At 55.9% G+C, this 20,554-nt stretch overlaps 1 protein-coding gene across 1 annotated transcript in view; it reads right to left on the bottom strand.

Moving 5' to 3' along the window:
* Positions 1 to 1,404: 1,404 nt before the first annotated feature.
* The window catches only part of CSUI_001692 (target of rapamycin), a 28,730-nt gene continuing 9,580 nt past the window's right edge, over positions 1,405 to 20,554 (bottom strand). The window contains exons 6-24 of the mRNA XM_068061897.1: positions 18,714 to 19,881; positions 18,072 to 18,480; positions 17,399 to 17,548; positions 14,470 to 16,906; positions 13,765 to 13,968; positions 12,913 to 13,112; positions 12,056 to 12,269; positions 11,211 to 11,658; positions 10,615 to 11,040; positions 9,326 to 10,301; positions 7,907 to 9,024; positions 7,117 to 7,273; positions 6,427 to 6,722; positions 5,692 to 5,926; positions 4,962 to 5,137; positions 4,322 to 4,570; positions 3,640 to 3,923; positions 2,756 to 3,370; positions 1,405 to 2,108 (exon numbers count right to left, since the gene is read on the bottom strand). Coding sequence (XP_067926126.1) covers positions 2,006 to 2,108; positions 2,756 to 3,370; positions 3,640 to 3,923; positions 4,322 to 4,570; positions 4,962 to 5,137; positions 5,692 to 5,926; positions 6,427 to 6,722; positions 7,117 to 7,273; positions 7,907 to 9,024; positions 9,326 to 10,301; positions 10,615 to 11,040; positions 11,211 to 11,658; positions 12,056 to 12,269; positions 12,913 to 13,112; positions 13,765 to 13,968; positions 14,470 to 16,906; positions 17,399 to 17,548; positions 18,072 to 18,480; positions 18,714 to 19,817 — 9,801 coding nt within the window. The 5' untranslated portion in view covers positions 19,818 to 19,881 and the 3' untranslated portion in view covers positions 1,405 to 2,005. The remainder of the gene's footprint in view (positions 2,109 to 2,755; positions 3,371 to 3,639; positions 3,924 to 4,321; positions 4,571 to 4,961; positions 5,138 to 5,691; positions 5,927 to 6,426; positions 6,723 to 7,116; positions 7,274 to 7,906; positions 9,025 to 9,325; positions 10,302 to 10,614; positions 11,041 to 11,210; positions 11,659 to 12,055; positions 12,270 to 12,912; positions 13,113 to 13,764; positions 13,969 to 14,469; positions 16,907 to 17,398; positions 17,549 to 18,071; positions 18,481 to 18,713; positions 19,882 to 20,554) is intronic.

Raw genomic sequence — 20,554 nt, 5'->3', positions numbered from 1 at the left:
GCTGGCAGGGCTTCGAGCAGAGCGACCAGTGTGAGCATGGGCGCGAAGAATTCACCGCATCAGACCCCAACGGCTTCAAGGAGCGGTCCAAGGAAGTACCGTGTATCTCAGAGGCTGACACGGACTCACTGGTAGCTCTACAGTGACCGCGTCGGCAGATATCCTGCAGTTTTTGTTAGAGTAGAAGAATCTATGTAGCTAGCACTGTGAGGACGGCGGCCTCCGGCGTGATACCTGTTCACACAGCATCTCTGCTGCGGGGAGAAGTGGGTGCAGCTGTCCACTGTTGTCCTGGTGTCGCTGCTTGGATCGATTTCGGGTTGCGAAATCGGGGTAAAGCTCGATTCTGCGGTCTAGCTAGGTTTTGATCCCAGCTGAACGTTTTCGTGCAGCGTTCTACAACGGGCCTCCAATGTCAACCAAGCGAGAGCTCTGTGTGTTCCCCCTTAGGCTGAGCTCTACGATACCGAAACAAGCGAGCCAACACGGCGTATATATATATATATATAGTGTATGTGTATATATATACATACACTATCTGCCCAATATGCGGAACGTCTGGCGCACCTGTGGCTCTTCACCAAGAAGTCGTGTTGCCGTGAGTGCTGTTCCGTCGTAGCCGAGCTGCACGAAAAAAGAAAACTAACATCCACGGTGCATTCGCAAGCGGAGCGGACTCGCGGCTCCGTGGGGGCGCTGCTCGTCCGGTTTCAGCTTCGGGGGTGAGCAGGTCGCCGCTTGCGTGATTACATTGCGCAGTACAGAACAAAAGCGACTCGGTTCCCGGCAAAAAATTGGATCCCGAGGGCATTCCAAAGAGCCTTGCTTCCGGGTTGCAGGGGGAGCGTTTTTGCGTAGCCAAGCCAACAGTTTCAGTTTGCCTGTTTCAGGCTTGCTGCGCCCTGCATCCTCGGAGGAGTCTCGCCCCCGAGCGGCTTTTTAAGGCACGGGAGCTTCGTGTCCGACATTCAGTATCTGACAGGACACGGTCACGACAAATGTCTATCTGTGTGCACTGTACCGCCCCACCCTAGCGTCCCCATATTGGGAGCCTGCGGTACAGGTAATGCGCCTCTGCGTTACACTTGGTCTCCGCTCGCTATCTCAACTCCTCAAAAACGAGCACGGCCGTTTAGCGCTAGTTCTTCCTTGAGTGACAATAAGTGGGCCCCAGATCGGCGCTCCCGGCTGTTGCTCCTCAAAGCAACTGCTGGTGAGTACTCCGGCGCATCCGATGACTCAGCGCTAACTGCCATTTCGTCTCTACCACGTAGCACTTGACGGCCAAAATCTGGGGGTCGTATCCGGTCATGTAGCCTATGCCTGGTATATCTCATGCGGAAGATTGATGAGGAAGGGGGTCGTTCGGTCCGGAATGGAAAAGTGTTACGTAGCAAAACTCTTCCCCGAGCCACTACGTGAAAGAATCTGAAACAGGCGAGTGTGCCCCGAGCCCCGCACGCCCTCTCTGTTTTGTGTCCGGACTAGGCATAGCCCACATACACAACTATGTTCTTCGACAGCGGGCTTCCGTCAAATCGAAGAACGTCTCACCAACTCGGGACGGCTCCAACACACAGAACAGCGGCGGGCATCGGTTTAATCAAACTCAAAAGTAAAGAACAGCCAAATGAAAGGGATGAGCAGCGCAACCCCGCTGCTGTAGTTTTGCGACGTTTAAAAATGGGCACGGACAGGTGGGACATCATTAAAAATAGAGCTGGCATGAAAGGACATAAACCGCGGTCTTTCTACACGATACACCACCTGATGAAACTGAAAGACAAGGGGACTAACAGCGAACTGAACGCTACGACGAGTCGTGGCGTCTGACCTCCAACAGCCTTGTAAATAAGAGCACTCTAACTGGAAGCCCTCTGGTCCACTCCGTGGGAGTGCAACAGATGGGGGCGCAGCTGCACACCTTGAGTGCAGTAACGCAAAGAGACGGCAGCCGGCGAAACGTACGTGATTCTAGAAGCTCCGAGAGGGGGATCCGAGTTGATCACCAGAAGGGGCACCAACCGACAAAAGCGACGCAAAGATTCTCGACACTTACAGCCTCATCGATCAGCCTGTCGACCTGGGTGGGAATGTCTAGATAGTCCCTGTAAGCAAACCACAGGCCACCACCAAGCCGCTGCTGATGCTTCAAGCGCCCAGCGTTGTTTCGGCGCTGATCTACGACACTTGTGGGTTGGTTGGTATCCACATGTCCGGTCACATAACAGCAACTAATGTCACCCGTGGGTTGATGACGGCTGCGTTGCCTCGTTGGGCTCTACAAGTGCCTCTCTTTGTCGTCGAGTTCTTTTTCCTACCGTTTTCTCCCCGCTGATTTCGTTCCCTTGCCCCAGCAGGTGGAGTTGCGTCACACTAGTTTACCTATCTTGCTTTAGTTTGTCTTAAAAAGAGAACATGCATGCTAATACCACGGTGAGTTCCCGAGAGCGGTGCGATCTCATTGCAACAAATCTTATTGGGCCCGAGAAACGGAAATATGGGCGGCTGGCTTTCAGTGCTTTTCTCTTCGGACCTCATCATAGACCGTACACTACGGCATAGTACGCATGGCACAGGTTCTATTGAGGCCACTGCAAGCAAACACGAGGGGATCGCACTCTTGTTCACAGGAAGAGTTCCCTGTGATCCGGAGATCTCCAGCCCTCAGAGGCGTGCCAGTCGCGATCGCGGCAGGTTGTTGTTGAATCCACAGAACGGCAACCCAAAGTTAGCAGAGCGTTTCGTTGCTTACTCAAAGTCTCGCCCGGCAAGTTTGGAGGCAACTCGGGCGATGGCCCACCGAGCACAGCACGTGATGTCTTCTGCATTTATGCTGCCAAGGTCCTGTGCAGGACCATCTCCTGACCCTTGCAGTGTGCCGTGTTCGCTACGCGAGGCTCTCGCACTGCGACTGATTGTCCTCTCGTTTGAACCCCAACCTTCACTGCTTTTGCTACCACCCGCGCATCCGACGCGATGGCTGCGGAGAACTGAAGTAGCTGAGCTCTCCGCGCTTAACCGCGAACAACAATCTTGAGAGACGCCCCGAGATCGAGGAGTGAATCCCGGAGAGAGATCTGGTGGCTGAACGTCAGAACTGCGGGCTCCACGCCGAAACCCCAGTTTACTGTGTACGTTTCTCTTAGTGTCACCTGGGGTACGACAGCACGCTGCGGAAGCGTGCTGTGGCCCGAACACCTGGTGAAGTTTCCGAGCCGTGGGGGATTCATGCAGAAAGGAAGCCTCCAGCATAGCGATAATCGCATCTCGGTTGTATCTGAGGAGAGCCATGACCTGTTCACACGTTGCCCGAAAAGCTCCCTCCACGCCACCACTCTCAAGAGCACCCACGATCATGCGAGTGAGCCTAAAAAACACATGTACACAACGAGCAACATGGACAGCGTCTTCACACGAAGAGCCGGGAATTTCATATACTTGACTAAACTCGACGACGCTTCGCGATGTGGAATCATTCATCTAGAACTGTTCTCACTTCGGCGAGACGCCCAGACAGCCGCAAGCGAAGATTTAACCGACAGGAACACGTGTCTACACGGCGAAGAAGTACAGCCGCCTACTTTCGAAGAAATCCCTTAACGCGTTTCGAAAGAGTAAACGAAATACCTGGTTTACCTGAAAGGAACTCTTTCCGGGAACTTCTTGCGATGGGCCGCGACCTCGAAACAATCACTGAAGTCAATGTGGGCTACCCGCCCCGAGTCGCGCATCAGTAACAAGTTTGACGGATGCCGGTCTCCCAGTCCAAGGATATATCCTACCATCGACATTACAGCGACACTCTTGCAGAAGTTTGCCCTCCGAACCAGCCAGTCCTCACTGCCGCGTGACTGCAGCCAGAGCACCCGCCTCAGAGCCTGTCCACTTGTCGCCGCTGCTGTCTGTTCAAATAGATTAACCTGCAAAATCACCAGAGCGACAAGAAAGCACTCGAAACTCTCCTTCGCAGCGCCTTGCGGGCTGTGCCGGGGGGGTTACAAACGAGGTGTGACCGTCGACTATGAGCATACCGGAGCTGCGCTCAGTCCCCATGCAGAAGAGGAACAGGGAGGATAGCCCGCGACAGTCGACGGTCAGCCTGAAACCAAATCTGCGTTTGAATCTCGCGACGCGTCGTTCCGGCAGAGGCGAACAACCACCCGCCGGACTACGAATCTTCCCAGCAAAAGACGTGAAACGGAAGCAGCTGCGTCACAACCTAGCAAGAGTGTAGCCAGCACAACGCCTCCGGCGACACGGCAACACTACTGACAGAGACCAGGCAACACAGCGAAGCTGTGTGTCGTAAATGCCTTACCTTTTGTAAGAGTGTAAGTGCCTCGTACTTGTGGTAAAGCGACTTGAGGACAACCTGCTCATGGTTAACGGGGATCCCGTCCTGTTGCCGGAAAGCCTTAATCAATGAGAAAAGTGTCTCTGTGTTTCGCACCCAGCCAATAAGCCCAGCACACGGTGACAAGGGCACGATGCTGTACACTGGAATCGAAAGTTCTTTACGTCGAGCGTCGACGTTCCTCTCCATCAAATGGTTGATTAGACGAAGTGCCTGAGCCAATACACAACGCCAGGTCAAACCACACTGGTTCTGAACGAGAAACCCAACACGACTAGATTAGACGTTCTAATCTCAAAGGTTACATGGTGTGAGACAGCCGGATGCTTGAATAGTTGCGGATGCTACGTGAACTGTGGAACACAGACGAAATCTACCGTTGGTAAGAAGAACTTTGACTACTCGTCAGGGGCCGGGGCATAGTTTCTTCTTGCTTGAGATGCGATATGCGCCTGGCACTGGAGAGCTGTTCACCCTTGTGAAAACTTTCCGTCCCTCCAGTCTCGTCTTCGCTTCCTGGTCCCGGCTGTTCTTAAGATAAGGTCCCCAAGGTATTGGGAATTGTTACGGCGGGACAGCCAACATATCTCCTCAGACAGCTTACTTGCATAATGCGCTCGTCTTGAGTCAGGTCATCTTGTCCCTTGAGCAGGAACGGCCACTCACGTCCATCGCTCCCGACAATTCCCATCTTTCGTGGACGTTGTTTCGACGTGAGCACTAAGACCTCTGTTTGAAATGACTGAATCAGAGGATAGTCACGTCCCGCTCCCGCGGTACCTGCACAGAAAATACAACGGCACCGGCCGGGCATATCTTCTCTTCCTTTGCGCTTTTCATACACGTGTGCCCTGTGCCTACTCTTACAGCATCCCGCTGTCTGCCAGGTGCTGCAGGCCAAAATGCTGACGACTGCCAAGCAGCCGCCGGAGCTACCGGAGAGATCATTTCTCGAGAGCGACGCTCACGACTACGCAAGCTTTAGCTGACAGTACTGAAGAGCAGGGGAGAGGGAGCCGGGGCACGAGGGCGGGGCAGGTTGCTATCAGCCGTCCAGGCTTGAGTGCCAGGTGAGTGTGTGAGTCTACACTTCAGTACGGTACAGCAAGCAGATTGTATCTGACGCCCGAGAGTGCGTCTTAGAGAGGAGCGGTGGGCGTACAAGGTAGACCTGAAAAGTACTTTGGACAGGATAACCCTGCGAATTTTGACTGATTTCCTCAGCCATTCCGCGTGCTCATCTTACAGCTCGGTGTTTCGGGCGACAGACTGGAAATGCGCTCTGAATGCATGTCGGTCTGAAGTGATGCAACTGAAGGCTTGAGAAGACTCACCGGGAACTGCGAGCTGGAGATCCTTCATCTCCGCCAACGATGCAGACACCTCCCTGAGATCAAGATGTCTCAAATTCTGCGTGTCTCTAAGTAGTCGGGAAAAAACTCTGAGATAAAACATCCAGCACTGATCTATGTCATGGCGGTTCCCACTCCGATGGTATCGCCGCAGGTAGACACGAGCACTTTCGAGCTCGCGTCCGTACTTCTGAAGAAACAGGGTCTCACTGAATGTCTGTACGCAGCAGCGCGAGTAAAAGGAAAGCCGGTGTCTTCTGCCTGCTTGCTAACCAGACACTTCCGACGAGGGCGAGCGGCTGTTCTGCTCTGACAAGGCTGCCTGTCATCCCAGCAGATGCATAGCTAGTTATCTCTCCCCGTACGAACTCCCTGCACCTGCGCTGAACAACTCCAAGGAGACCTAATTCCAAGCCCTCCGGTTTCTGTTCGGAGGAGAAGGCGTATGCACCTATATCCAGTCATTCGATGGTGGTGCTGAGGTTGACACGCCGTGTAGTTGTGCCTTCCTGCCCCGCTCGTAACGAGCCTGCCGGACCTGAGGCCCCGGGCCTAGCCGGAAAGCGACTAGCATATGCGCTTACGTGGCGATGTACCAAGGATTATTTAAGCACACAGAATGATTTCCCTGGACAAGTGGCGAAAACCATCTGAGGTGATTAAGATGTGTTGCTGCTTGTACGGCTGTTGTGAGCCTGTGACAACGCGGGCTCTTACCTGGGGTCCTCGACTGATCTCCGCGTGCATGGGTTCAAGAATCTCGACCACCTTTTGACAGTCTTGAGCAGTGTGGTAAGCCTCGCTAGCTTGTTCGAGACAACGCAGCCAGCGTTCCTCCCAAAGCGCTGAAGCACGAACGAGTTCTTGGCTAACCAGCATTGCCTGTTGGACCAGCTCACGCCGTTGGCTCGCAATGATGTGCAAAAGCGTACAGGCGCAGGACGAGAGGAGAGCGTTCGTGCTCTTGCTAGCTACGGCAACAGGGAAAATAAGCTCCTGAGGAAAGCTGCGGGCTAAAGCACACATGGAAGAACACACTCGCGACGACGCGTCGTCTCGGCAAAGCCACGGCCGTATGGTCAGGGGTGTCGCAAGGCGGCGCTTACCGACAACCGTCAGCCCGCTGGGTGACACTGTCGGACAGATATATGAGCCCCTCTCGACCACTGTTTAGGGCTGAACACAGCAGTCTACCCCACTGCAGCCGAGAACGCACACTCGAGGTAAAAAGCATTCCTCACAAACTATTGTTTCTCAGGACCGACAACAGAGTGTACTTGAGCTGCATTCGGGCAAACAAGGCGCCCTTCGTCAATCACAACTAAGCGGTACAGCCCGGAGTAGACGGTATGCCACGCTCCGCGATACCCAGGCAAACATAGAAGACACGTATCCTCAGTGCCGTACCTGCCTTTCCGAGAAGATGAACTAGAGAGCTTCTTAGACAAGAATTCGCGGAACTCAGCCGCCCCAGCAACTGAGGCAAGACGTCTAACCAGGTGGCAAGAGGTACGGTGTAGACGCCCTGCTGCACCAGAGAGCTCACTACAGGGATGTCCGTGTGCTGAGCAAACAGCAAGGTACGCACCGCATTCAACAGTCAACAACCGGCGTGCGAGCTGGCAACTCACGGGACTGCCTTGAGCACACGCTGCCGCCAAGGACGAAACCTGCAGTCGCTGTCTAGTAGTGGGCGGAGCAGTCACGCTTCATGCTTGTGCTGCTCCGACTTCGACGTGGCAGCTGGAACGACAGGGACACTGCACTCTCTCCGGCGAGTCAGTCGGCTGAAGAGTACGACCGGGGTTGTGGACACCAAGATCACTGCACACACGTCCCGCCGTAATTCCTCCGGTGCCTGCTGCGTGTCACACTTCCTGAACTCGAGAGTGCATCCCGACAGCGCTGCCGAAACTACAGTCGCGGAGGCGCGGTCGAGCAGAACTTCGTGACGGTTTGATCTCTGGTCAACACTGTAAGCCGGGTAGTCTATTTACCCCATTGTTAGCGCATGTCCCCTTGGGTTGGGCCCTTTAGACTTGCCCAAAGAAGGAGCGGCGGGTACTGTTTTTCAGCCGGGAAACCCTTTCAACAGACGTACCAAAGAGAATCATATGAAGTGAAAAAGACTTGTGAAGCCTCTTGCAACGTGGGAGGGGCGGGGCACCACTCCGGCGGTTCCGAGAGAATTACTTACCTCGAACCACAGCTTAAGCAATCTCAGGACGTCCTGCTGGCTCCTGATGGGGCAGAGTTCTATAGATCTCAGAAACCCCCTAACTGCTTCGACAACGAAGTGCGGCAAGAGACTTCTCAGGACAGCCTGTTTCGAGGGTTTACCACAGTCAGTCTCCTCATCGCTTCTTGGGACATTCCGGGGCCGGCCACCTGGCCGGTCCGGCGCATCCACATCGCTTGTGAGAGCAGGTTCAACGCCGGTGCTACGTTCCCGGACTGCGCAGAGGTCAGCTGGCTTCCTACAGGAAGGAGCCTGGCAGCTCGCCTCTCGGCTGCAAGAAGAACCGATATCAGGACCTCGACAGCCTTGAGACGGATTACTACAAGCGGAGTGCGGATTCCGCAGAGCTTCAGGCAGCAAGGGCGGCTGATTCAACAGCATAGCGCTGTCGGCATAGGGGGCTTCCCATAGGAGACCGTTGTCAAACTCTGCGTGGCGCCATTCGAGTGAAAGGCCAGAACAGTTGACAGCTGTCGATGCGGGATAGACTCGGAGCCGCCCGTACGAGCCGTCCCGAGAGCTGTAGTGCCTGACAAGACATTCAGTCTCTGACGACCGTGCCGAGGGAGAAGAGTTTGCCGCGCAACTTCCGCTGGGAAGGTGCGAAGACGGAGTTCCCAATGTGACTGCGCATGGACCCAACCCGCAATCATGATCCAAGCCCGGCTTACGACACTCGAGAGGAAACAGGCGCGTGCTGTCGGGCACGGATTGTGGAGAGTGCGTTGACCGTTTTAGAGTCTCGACCACCTGGAAGTTCGTGATAGCCCATGCGGACCAAGCCTTTGCACTACTAAATTGCAGGAGAACCGCACGCCGCTGCCAATGCAAAATCTGGAAGACCGCGTCTACATCCGAAGCCCATGACTCTTCTGCAAGGACGCCAGCGGTTGTGTCAGAAGGAGTCGAAAGACGAAGAGGGGGGGTTAGCAAGCCGTGGTTCGCCCGTCTACCTGAGTTGTCGCCTCCAACAGCGCCCCTAAGATTCCGGGTTCCAGTTACGCAGCAAGAATTGACGTCGTGTAGAAGGAAAGGCCCCCCTCTACCCGAATTGTATATATCCTTGGTCCACTGAGCTGCAAGACAGCGGAGAGGCAACAGGACGCTGCAGTCGACTCTGCAAAAGCACCGGTAAGAGGTTCGACAGACTCCACGTTGTAAGCAGAGTCGCGTTCGAGCCGAGGAGGGCCTGGCACACCTACACTAAGCGCAGCTCTCTAAAATCGATTTCCTGTCGCGATGACACAGACAAAAAGCCCCCGGACTGCACACGACAGCTAACAGAACTTGCAGCCAGATCCAGCTCACTTTTTAACCCCCCACGCTTCCTGGAATGTCTCTCTCGGGAAGAAAGCTACGGGATAAGTACGGGCTTACCAAGCTTCAAATGACTAGTGGACAGCAACCTGAGGACCTCGTCCTTCGTCACTCCAGTGGCGGAACCGACGTTCCACTGCCTCAATCCTCCGTGCAAGTCTGGGCTGCACATGTCTAAGCAGAGTCGCCAGCTTGCGTCCTCGTACGACCCCCCCTTTCGATCTGCAACCCTTCTGCCATCACGCAGAGTGTCACCAAGATCTGCCGACAGACTAGGAGTGGGACAGCCTCCTGAGACAGAGTGGCCGAGATTTTGTACGCCTTCGGATGCCAGTTCTCCGCTTCTCCAGACCGACCGTACTCCTTCAAGAGCACTTCCCAGGCTTCCGCGAAGACATCCGGCAACGTCTCTGTCTCCCATTTCATCTAACAACATGACGAGAACAATCTGTCTAGGCAAGCAGCGAACTGGGTGCACGATCTTCATCAACTGTTGTCTCAGCCGCAATACGGAGTGTTCAAAACCCCTGCTTCCGTCACGTGACAGTGGCGTCTCTCTGATTCTTTCGAAAAACTTCCGTTCCAAAGAAACGGAATCCGGGATGATAACAGCAGAAGCACCGGGGTCCACGGGCCTGGCATGGAACGAAGCACCCTGACTAGAACACATTGGGTTGCCATGCTGTGTCCATGGAGTGACAGCGCGGTACTCTAGAAGACTCGCTGCACCGACGCAGATCGGTACGTCAGAACCCTGAGGACACAAGAGCTGTTCTGGTTGGCCGTTGAAGAAGGCCGTCACAAACCCGCAGCAGAAGCTGCTCAGCAGTAGCTGCGCCTCCAGGCGGCGTCCTACGGAGTGAAGGACCTTGAACGCTTCCAGGGCGACACGAACGTCTCCGCGTGTGTGGTGGTGACCTCGCAAGGACCTCAGAATCTCCAGCGACAGTCGGGCACGATGCTGGCGACGACAAAGCGACGAGAAACGCAGCCAAGTTGCGGCATCCTCGTGAGGAGGTAGGATAAGCGACCGGACCTGCACAAGGACGAATACACGAGAACGCAATCGAGATCACATCACGCTGGAACTGTGATGCGTCCTGGCATACACATTTGTGCACTCCGAATCCAAACTATTCATAAAACAGAGACCTCTGGCGCGGATCTGCCACCTTCACGTCTCCAGACAGTGCACAGCGAAGGCGCTTGAGCAGGTAGCAAGTCCTGAGAGAAGTCCTGAGAGCGGAACCAAGTGCCACCTAAGGCTAATTCCAGGATTTGGCTGCAGTAAAGAACCGCCAGCGCGTTAGCCTTCTACACTTCGGCCAGCGCAGCGCCCAGCATCTCACCCGTAGAATTTCCTGCCACGTGTCTGCACGCGCCTCACAAGTCGCGAGTCTGGTGCGCCACAAACGCTGCAAGGTGTCTAAAACCGCCTCCTGCTCCTCGTCGTCTTCCTCCTCGTGTCTGAAGAACTGCTGCGTGCGAAGGGAGTCGGATTCCACGGCGCTCCTCCAGGTGCCCTCGCTCTTCTGCTGTTCTTCATGCCTCTTCCGTCGCAGCTCATGCGCCTCGACAATTTCCTCAAGCTCAGCAAGTTGCTGGAGAGATACGAGCGCGGGGTACGCACGCTCATAAGACTCCGCAAGTAAAACGGTTAACTCGGGGTCGAGCAGTTGTCGGGCTCGCTGAATTCTCTCAAGTGCAGCCGGGAAATCGCCCCGCTGGATGCACAAGACTGCCGTGTAGAATGCTCTTTCGTAGGAGTCTGCCGACTGAAGGCAAGCAATTGTCACAGGAACCCACAGACCACGCTTATTTCGTCCGTGTCTCGTCCCGCTGAATGCACTAAGAGCCGAACACAACACGCTCTCCCCTCCGACACCGTCACCCTGGCCTTCGGCAAACGAATTTAGCTTCAGAACGCGCTTTGTCGGAGGCTTACTGGAAACCACTGGACGCAGCGCTGCAACCCTTTCCAATCTCTGAAGTGGAAAGCCGCCGATGCTGCCAAGCTCGCCGTCTCACGCCTCTTCTCCGCCAGATGTGACTGCGAGCTTCCAGCCCTTTGTAACTTTTGTGGCCGAGGGAGGCCTACCCCCTGGCCACGCTGCGAACTACTACGCTTCCCGGCCGCCTCGTTATTCACCGCTTCTTGACTGCCCCCGAGCCGGCTGAAGGGCATAGATGAACTGCAAGCCCTTGATCTGTCCTGAGACGTAGGCGTCTGTGCGGTTTCCTCCAGTGATCGGTAGGGTCCACCGAATGTCCCACTCTGTGGTGATGAATGCTCGAAGCAGGAAGGGGATTCGGGGACCTCAGTGTCAATATCCCGCCATAGATCGTCCGCGACGAGCGCCAGCCTCTCCCACTCGCCCAGCGCCCCCAGACACCTGCCAGGCAATGTAATATTGTCGACGCGGGTATGAGGCAATCTCGCGCGACTGTCACTCAACTACAGCCAGAGATTTGTACAGCAATGCCAGAAGACGCAGTCGACACAGAGCACCTTTCCGGGCACGCGAACTGGAGACCGAGACCAAAGAAGGTGCGAGAATGCTTCGCGAGACCAATTTTCTTGAGAAGCGGCCTTTTCCTATGGGACGGCGCGTCAGGAACATAGGAAGCACCGCCGCTTGCGGCATCATCTCTCGTGCACCCCGCTATTGAGCAGTGCTGTCGTGAACTCGCGGAGTATCGGGGTGAGCGCTGCGTGCCACAGGCAGATCATACAAGAGCGCTCGAATGACTCAGTCCGACCTTGCTCTGAGCGTATCCAAGTCTGCTCACCGCATTTTTCCTTTGAGCCATTCGACGTTGTTGGGGTCCTCTCGCTCGCGCTGTTCGTACGCCTCCAGAGCCTGTTCCCATTCGTTCAGCTGCACGTACCAGCACTCCTTCACTGGGAGTCTCAGGTTCTTCTGCGCGTGCACCAGCACGCCGCGGGCCACTTCCACACGATGTAGCTCGTTGTTCAGTCGGATAAGAGCTTCAACAGATCCGCCTGTTCACAAACGTTCGTGGACGCCACCTCCGCCTGTTCAACAGACGCTATTTTCGGGAAGTTTTGCTTGAGAATGCGGAGTTCAGATACCAAGTGGCGAACCGATCAGAGATACAAATTCGCCTAGTTAGAAGCAGGCAGCCTAAGCAACCCTGTGGGTCATGGAGAGTGACTGGTCCCGCAGTGAACTACGGCCTCTAGAACGTTCCTCCGAAGTAGAGAAGTAATCAACACGCGTGTGAGGCGCAAGACTGCTATTTAGCCGAAAGCGAAGGTCTGCACAGTAATGCCAGAGAGCTGTACTCCAGGAGCTCTTCACCAACTTTTCTTAAGCATTCAGATTTCGCAGACAAGAAAGCAGTGCCTCTGCTGGGACACCCCGTTCAAGATTCTTGGGAAACTCCATGCACTGTCAGCGACTGGGTTGGGGCTCGATCCTCTGGTACCGCGTACCACGACAGAAAACCACCTGAGACGCCCGGGACACCCTCCCGCTTGAGTTTGCTGCCGTCGGATGCAAAAATGATAACAGACAGGGAACCGCAGAGAGACATCGCCCACTCCCGCAACAGCCAGTATCGAGGTCTCACAAACGCTCTTAGAGGACTTGGCTGCTGACCGCAACAGCAGGACAGGTGGTTACCTGGGTCGGCAAGCCACAGCTCCTCGCGGTACCTCACAGCCTTCGCATAGGCTTGACACTTCTCAGCAACTGCCGCAAGCAGCTGTGTGTCGACAGGGAGTGGCCACCGCTGGCGTTCCGTTAGCTCGACAAAATTAAGGATCTGGTGAAGGGAAGAGAGTGAGATGTGGGAGGACAGCAAGACGCGACGGAAAGCCCGCCTGAGATCAGCACCCAGAAAAGCACTAGCCGTTTTATTCCTAGCAGGTAGAGACGGCAACCACGTGCATATAAGTGGTCACGGCCGCAGACAAAAAATCACGAGGAGAGGGACAACCTCCTACAGGAACATCTGAAAGGACCGCTAGCCTGACACGAGACATACGAGAGTGTCCCCCATCGCCAGGAGATCACGTAGACTTGGCCCACATTCGATGTCAAACTCAAGCCAGAAACCCCGCTTTAATCTACGGACGTACAACGCCGTGAACACAAAGAGTAAGAAGGACACGACGTACTAACAGATTTATATGTCAAGCCGCTCTGGACAGCATCTCTCGTAAGCGCACCGCTGCCAAGAAAAGATGACACATTTCAGCGGAGCGCTTGTCGTATGAAACACTCAGCACTGCTGTTCATGGGGCCGGTCGAACAGAGACAGCTGGCTCAGTACGGGACCTCAAATCATAGGGCCAGACAGAACAACTGACAGCAAGAACTCCACGGACACAGCGCGGGAGTAACACCACAGTTCCAAAGTGTCGTCTGTACTGCTTTCGCAGCAGCTCTCTGGCGGAAAAGCGGCAGCTGCTGGCAGTAACAGAGGTCCCGAACTCCCGGCGCCTAGGTGCGTATTCCTTAAGCCCAGCTCACCCGACTATGTGCATCAACTGCAGCTGCCCTTTGCTGCAGCAAGCGGCCCAGTACGTGAGAAACGCAGCCGGTGCAAGGGCCGCGGCGACCGAGGGCTCGTGCAGAGCGACCGGAAGGCAGGCCCTTAGAGCCGGTGCGCGGCATTCTTTGAGCATCGCCACGGAGATACTACGGAACCAACAGCGTAACTCCGTCTTCGTATTACTGAACAGTCGACAGGCAGAGAGCAATAGGCAACTACAACTGGCGGAGACCGGATTTGCCCTTCAAAAAGTCCGTACTTTCTTTGGCCGGGAAAAACGACGTACACTTGGAGAGAAGCCCGAGGCTGTACGGCGCAGTAAGGCTTGGTTGGTGGTGGGCTCCCAGCGAGCATGGGGACACCTTCAATCACGGACAAAGCGAGCACGTTGCCAGGAGAGTGTTTCAAGCCACCCTTCCACCAGCCTGTTGCTCTTCCGAGTGCGGCTAACCTGCCCTCCCGTAGGGCACGCTCGTCGCTACCTCCAACGAAGGACCCGAGAGCAGCCCTTGCATCGAAACTGTGCTACAACACTGTGTGGTGGTGGAGCAGCACCTTGGGGAGAGGCTGCTCCACGAACGCACAGTCGGCCACTGGCGCAACCGACAGAAAGAACCAGACTGAGACAGCTGCAACAGAAGTTGTAAAGCAATTTGAACAGCTAGTTCATCACGCAGACTCACAAATCACAATTTTTCCACAGTTCGGCCGCAGTTTGAGGGCGGCCCGGCCGGGGACCTCCGCGACCGCGCGCTCTCGCCCGGACACTGCTCCGGCGACGACGAGCCGTGCCTCGTTTTTCGTCTCGAATCTCGCCTTGCTTGTTCCATTCCTCCGAGACACAGCCTTGCTGGTCGGACTGACGCGATTGGCCCTCGCGCTTGCTAGTGGAGCGTTTGTCCTGTAGCAGCGCGCAGCCTTCCACATCTTCATCTGCAGCCTGCTTCTGTTGGGGCTCACCCTCCCGGAACGCCACACCCTCTTCACATCTCTCCACTCCGGAAGGACAGTCGTTGGCCGTTGCAGACACCAGGTTGTGCGGCAGCTGCGCTGTGCCGCAACCACAGAAGCGAACACCTTCCTTTGCTTCAACTGCCGCATCTTGTGGGCACGCCCAGCGCCTGCGCGGGGACGAGGTTGTCTTGGGTGAGTGCTCTGCGGATGGCTCCTCAATGTGATGGCCCACGGTGTATGCGCCTTTCGGCTTGACTTGCAGCCGCGCGGACACATGCGCTCCCCCAGAGGATGAAGAACCTCCTTCCTTTAGAGAGGCTGAGTCGCATTCCTGTCCGGCATTTTGCACTCTGCAGTTAGCATCGTAGGCCGGAAAAGGTTGCCCGTTCTTCTGCTCAGTCGTTGCCGACTGAGAACTGGCCGAGGGTTCGCCCGCGGGTCCAGTGGAAAGGATGATTCTGCTCAGCAACCGTCCATACGGTCCTGCTTCGGCAGGAAACTGCTGCTGCATGGTTCCGACAGTCTCCAGAAGAGACTGCCTTAGTTCAATTGGGGCGCGGTCTTCGCCAGAACAGCGGAGAATGTCCATGAGCCTGCGTACAATAGCACCTATAAGAAGCGGGAAGCCGCAGCAGGTCAGGAGTGTTCTTATCGTTTTCACCACTGCGAGGCGCAAGCTCAGAGGAGCCGGCGAGCAGCAACAACAACCGCAGTCCAGAGACGGAGATTCAATTTTCTGACATCGGTCCAACTGACTATCACATGGGGAACTTGGCCACTTGTGACAGCCAGTCATACCACTTGAGAAAGTACCTGCACCATACGAAACGCATGGCGCGGTACAGAGTTGTGTGAGGACGTGAAGCTGCGGACCTACTGTCGGTCGGAGCAGCGTGCCGCAGCGGCGAAGGGTCAGAAGGGCGCGCTCAGCAAGAGAGGTGTCTGCGCAGCACCTCCTACTGTATAGCAGTTCATGGATCTGCTGTGCTGTACGGCGGCTGTAGTCTGAGATTCGCTCTGGAAGCTTCGAAAGCAGAATTTCCAACAGTGGCAAAATCACCCAGAGCTCCTTCTCCGCAGTTGACCTCTTGCCTGGTGGCCACCACGGACTGTCCGCTGTGCCCGTGCGGCGTGACTCATTTCCCTCATTCTCCGACAGGTTGACGGCGTTTTCTGGCCACAGGCAGTTTGTTCGGGAGCCCTGTGCGCCTGCCTTCGGCCCGTCCGTCGACAGTTGCTGTTCTGGAGAGACACCCGCTCCCTCTGCGCACAAATCCCAGCGACGAACGAAGGCTTTCTTAGTAAGACTGCCGCAGACTGCCTTTGTCTCCGGGGCACTGCGCCTAGATGTAACTGCAGCTACAGCAGCTGCCGTCCACCCGCGAATCGGCGCAGGAAAGGGTGGTGAACTGTCTTGGGGCTGTGGGCTATTGTCTCCTCTCAAGCCGGGGCCGCCTATGGAGGTCTTGGACAAGTCCTCAAGGCAACCATGTGGAGGCGGTTGTCCCATCGCATCTTGTCCGCCACGGCACGTCGCCTTGGGACACATATGTGAGTAACGAGGCTTCGGGCAGCCGGGCAACTCACGTCCCTGGTCTGCACACCCTGCGGCAGCAGGTGCCACTAAGGGGTGTACCGATTGCCCCTCAAAGAGACGCGTGTGAGGAGAGTGGCTACTCTCCCTACGTAGATCGGCGACACAACGGTCGACGGCGTCAGAAAGAGCTTCGAGAAGGAGCAGAGCCTCTGAGCTTGGAGCTTCCTTCACCATGGAAGAGAGACTCATTAGGGCCGAAAGAATAGAATAGCGGCGGTCAAAACATGAAACCGAACTTCTTAGCATCGAGACCGCTGTGCGCAGAAACTGTGGAAGGATCTTTGTCAATGCCGTACTCCGAGAAATACAGATCCCACTTTCTCCGTCCCTCGTAGGTACCGGTTCTGGTGTAGCTGCAGCAGGCTCTAGCCGTGCGTCTCCCTTGAACTGTCGAATAATCCTAGCCTTGTTGAAGAGATCCCCAGCAGATCGAAAGGCAGCTGAAGTCCCCGAATCCCGGAGGATCCTCGCAATCGAGAGGAACGCCAAGAGGTGAGCATGTGATAATGTAGGAGCGCGAATGACGCTCAACAAAACTCCGACACACCGTAGGCTCAGCCAGCTGGCACCTGCAGAGACCGGGGGAGGACAGCTACGGGGGCAGTGGAGTCACGAGCAAATTGCACCATAGAACGTCTACTGCGAAACAGGCACGCAGACTGCAACACCTGTTGCTGCTTTACTGCAGTAGGGTCACTGTCGGGGCAAGACACTATCACTCAAGAAACGTGAGGCTTACTACGGACGTGTTCAGGTGTACAATCCGGTGGAAGCCGCTAGAAGATGTCAGCACGGCAGGACACGCCCAGGCGTGAAGAGCGTATGTTTAGCCTTTCCAGAAGTGCTAACAACGTGTCCAAAGGTAGGCAAGAACCCCCGCGCTGGAACTGGCTACTGCAACAGCGAGGCTGTAACGCACGTCATCGGCGGGCCTTCCCGCGTCATGCCCATACCAGACCGAACAGCGGTGCATCAAACCTCATATGGGATTCCAGTGCTGTACAAGCACTCGTGGTTGCTCAATCACCCGACCAACTCTTCTGAAGTCCCCGCAGCTTTACCGTTCTGTCCAATGAGGTCCCCGGCAGCATCAGCCACACCTGCGCTAGGGCGCGTGCCTCTTTTTCCCACAGTTTGCTGCGAGCTGACCACAGGAGTCATGGAGTCTAAAAAGCAATCCGCGCCAGCACCGCATGTGCCCGGCACAGCACCTGCCGACGCACGACAAAAAGAGAAAGTCCAGGAGGCCTGTTTTGCCCCGCATATGGGCCGAGCCGGACATCCCAAGTCAAGCAGCGGGGGGGGGGAAAATGCATCTGAGACAGACTGCCCTACAAAAGAACACCACCGCACCCACCAGATAGCACGCACTTGCGAAATCCATAGCTGGACGCCCGCCTACTTACAATTTTATGTGCAAATCCGGACTGCAGCAGGTGGACCCAAACCGCACGTTTGCGTGCAGCGCTGGCCCGAAGCTATAGATTTCGCCATCTCTACACAGCTATACCCAACTGCACTTGCCTCACTCAAAAGGCGGAAAGCGGTAGACACGCAAAATCACCTGACTCGTTTACCAAAAGCCGCGGGGACGGAAGCTTGCATCTGGCCTCCCGCCTCACACTGCTGCCGTCGGCCGTCGGTGTCGTGACAGTATGGCAAGAAGCCCCCGAGCAGCACCGAACAGGGAAGGAGAAACCTCCTCCCGCACACGAGGTCTTCTTTGCTGCTCACGTTCAGTATGCACAACCGCCGAGATCTCATCCCGCCGCGCGGCGGGGAATGAGGTGTCCTTGGTACTGGTCAGTGGTCCTCTTGCTCCTAGGTCAACCCGGTCTCCAACTGGGTACAGCCCTATGATACTCTGGGAGTATCTCCTTCTAACTGTCACCGCCTCAGTGCCGCCGCAGATGCCCAATGCCCAGTACGTCTCTAGGCCGATGGCTCCGAGTGTGCCCACAGCCCGCATGACTTCTAGACGGAGCCCCTGATCCTCTTGTCGGAGAACCGGTTGCAAGTGGGCCAGAAAGCACCGCAGCAGCACACGGAGACGCTCAGTGGGGAGGCTGCAGTTGCCAGTTCGGCGAAGCAACGCGACGAGGAGCGAGACCGCCGCCACACACTCTCCGTCACTCAGCGGTGTCTGAACGGGCAACCAACGAGCATTGCGAAGATAGAGTAGGACAAAACCAGGCCAACAGAGTGAAAAAAAGCGCGTCTGAGTGAAGCAGCGGCCCGAAAATACACATGGAGAGTGTTACTGGGCGACGCCCTACATTGCTGGATGCAACCCCCGCGACCACTAATTGTATTACCTAGTGACCTACTGTCCAACTTGACACGTGAGTGTGAACAACGCCCAGACCCTCTTCTTACTACAATAACGACGGTTAGCAACGGCAAGACGGCTTCGAACGTTTCCTGAAGCAAAGCCTGGTCGGCGACAAGACTGAATTTCTCCAAAGTCTCCAGAAGCGCTTGCACGTATCCGTGGTCGACGGAAGTCCGACTGTGGTTGGAGCAGCGAAAACCGCGACGGTCCTCATCGGCTGGATTGCAATTCGCCTGACGCTCTCTTCTCTTCGGCAGCAGCGATGGAGAACACCCTTTCTTTCGAACACCGTTCGGGGAGGCCAAGCGCCTGCCGGCAGCGGGGACCTCACTCAGATGCTCCAGAGCTCCATCTCCACTGACTGCAGAACTCGGGTCGCCCGCAAATTCCTCCAGCAAACTCGCATCGTCGCTTGCGGACGAATCCAGTTCCTCACTGCTCACCGCGCCTCTCAGCGGTCGCTCGACTGCCGTTCCAGGACGCTGGCTTGAGCTAAAAATGCTGCTTGGACCGTCAAAAAGAGTAAAACCTCGGTACTCCCCTTCACCACTCCTCCAGTTGGTTTCGCTGGAGACCGGGCTCAAGCGTGGCGCAACGGTAACGCAGTCGCTTACTTCCCCTGATTGAACAAGATCGAAAGTAAGCACTCCTGAACATGTTCCACACGATTCATATACCGACCTCTGTCCAAAGTCGCTGTCCGCGAATCGGTCCGGCAGTACGCCGCTACGGTCTGCAAGGACGGTGGGAATTGCGCGCTCGCCAGGGCCTCGGCGTCCACCTGGAACACACCGTACCATGCCCTCGCTCATCTGCGAGTCTTCGTGGAAACACGTCTTTTTCCCTGCAAGTTCGTAGCCACTAACGCTGCCAGAAGTCCTGCCCTGCCGTCTGAGTATCTGCGAGAAGCCATATTGAAAGTCCCGCTCTTTCCCAGGCTCCGCGCTCGGTGAGGCTTGCGCGGGTTGATCACTCCCCAGAACTGCCTGCCGCAGGCACTGAACTATAAGCTCAACTGCGGGGCGAATAAACGCAGCGAGAAGTACTCTGGCGTAGACGCACAGAGACGCTAAGAGCTCGGCGGTCTGGGGTAGTGCTTGGCTCAAAACGAGACACTGCCGCGTCGACGCGAGCACTATTTGGCTCATGTAGTGAACGGCCAGGCCAGTCAGGCCACGTACGGAGAGAAGTGGTTGCTCGATGCAGCATACCCTGCGACGAAGCGGACAGGACAGATCACTTCTCCCTCACGCATCCGACCACAGCTCAACTTCCGTGCGGATGACATCGACACGGAGTACCCTGGGATATATGCAGAGGGACGCCAAGAGCAAGTACACACCTCTGGTGCAAAGCCTGCCAAAGACCGGTGTGCCGCCAAGAGCGCGCCTTCTGGGTCAAGTCATGAAAGGCTAGGCCCATCAATGGCCCCTAAGTATTCAGAGGTAAGTGCAGACGCCGGGCTCTGTAAGAAACCTCGGTTCGCCTATGCTGTAGTCTGCCGGTTGACCTCTCCTGCTCATTCCACCGTGAGAAGTATGCGGGGGTTAACCCACGCAGCCGGCAGCACTTCTCGAACCAGCGCATATCCGCCTGAGCGCACCGAGGCCCTGCCAGCTTATCAAAAAGGACTCGCCTGGTCAGCGGACCGTCAGAAGAAAAAAAACTAGGTATGCAGCCTTCAGTATTCATGCCGCAGGGACACGAACACAGGGTGACAACGGGAAGGTTGATTACTATCATGTACAGGTCTCCTAAGTGTTAAACCCTGACACTAGTTCACTTCTACTCAGCTGGCACGAGCCACTCCCCGACGACCACCAATGCCAAGTTGCTGAATCCCATACATGCCCTGCCAACATCCCTCACCGTCTGACCCCCTCCT

Source organism: Cystoisospora suis (assembly GCF_002600585.1).
Source record: "Cystoisospora suis strain Wien I chromosome Unknown contig_674, whole genome shotgun sequence".
In the NCBI taxonomy this organism is placed as follows: domain Eukaryota; phylum Apicomplexa; class Conoidasida; order Eucoccidiorida; family Sarcocystidae; genus Cystoisospora; species Cystoisospora suis.
This window is presented reverse-complemented; position numbering and strand designations above follow the sequence as displayed.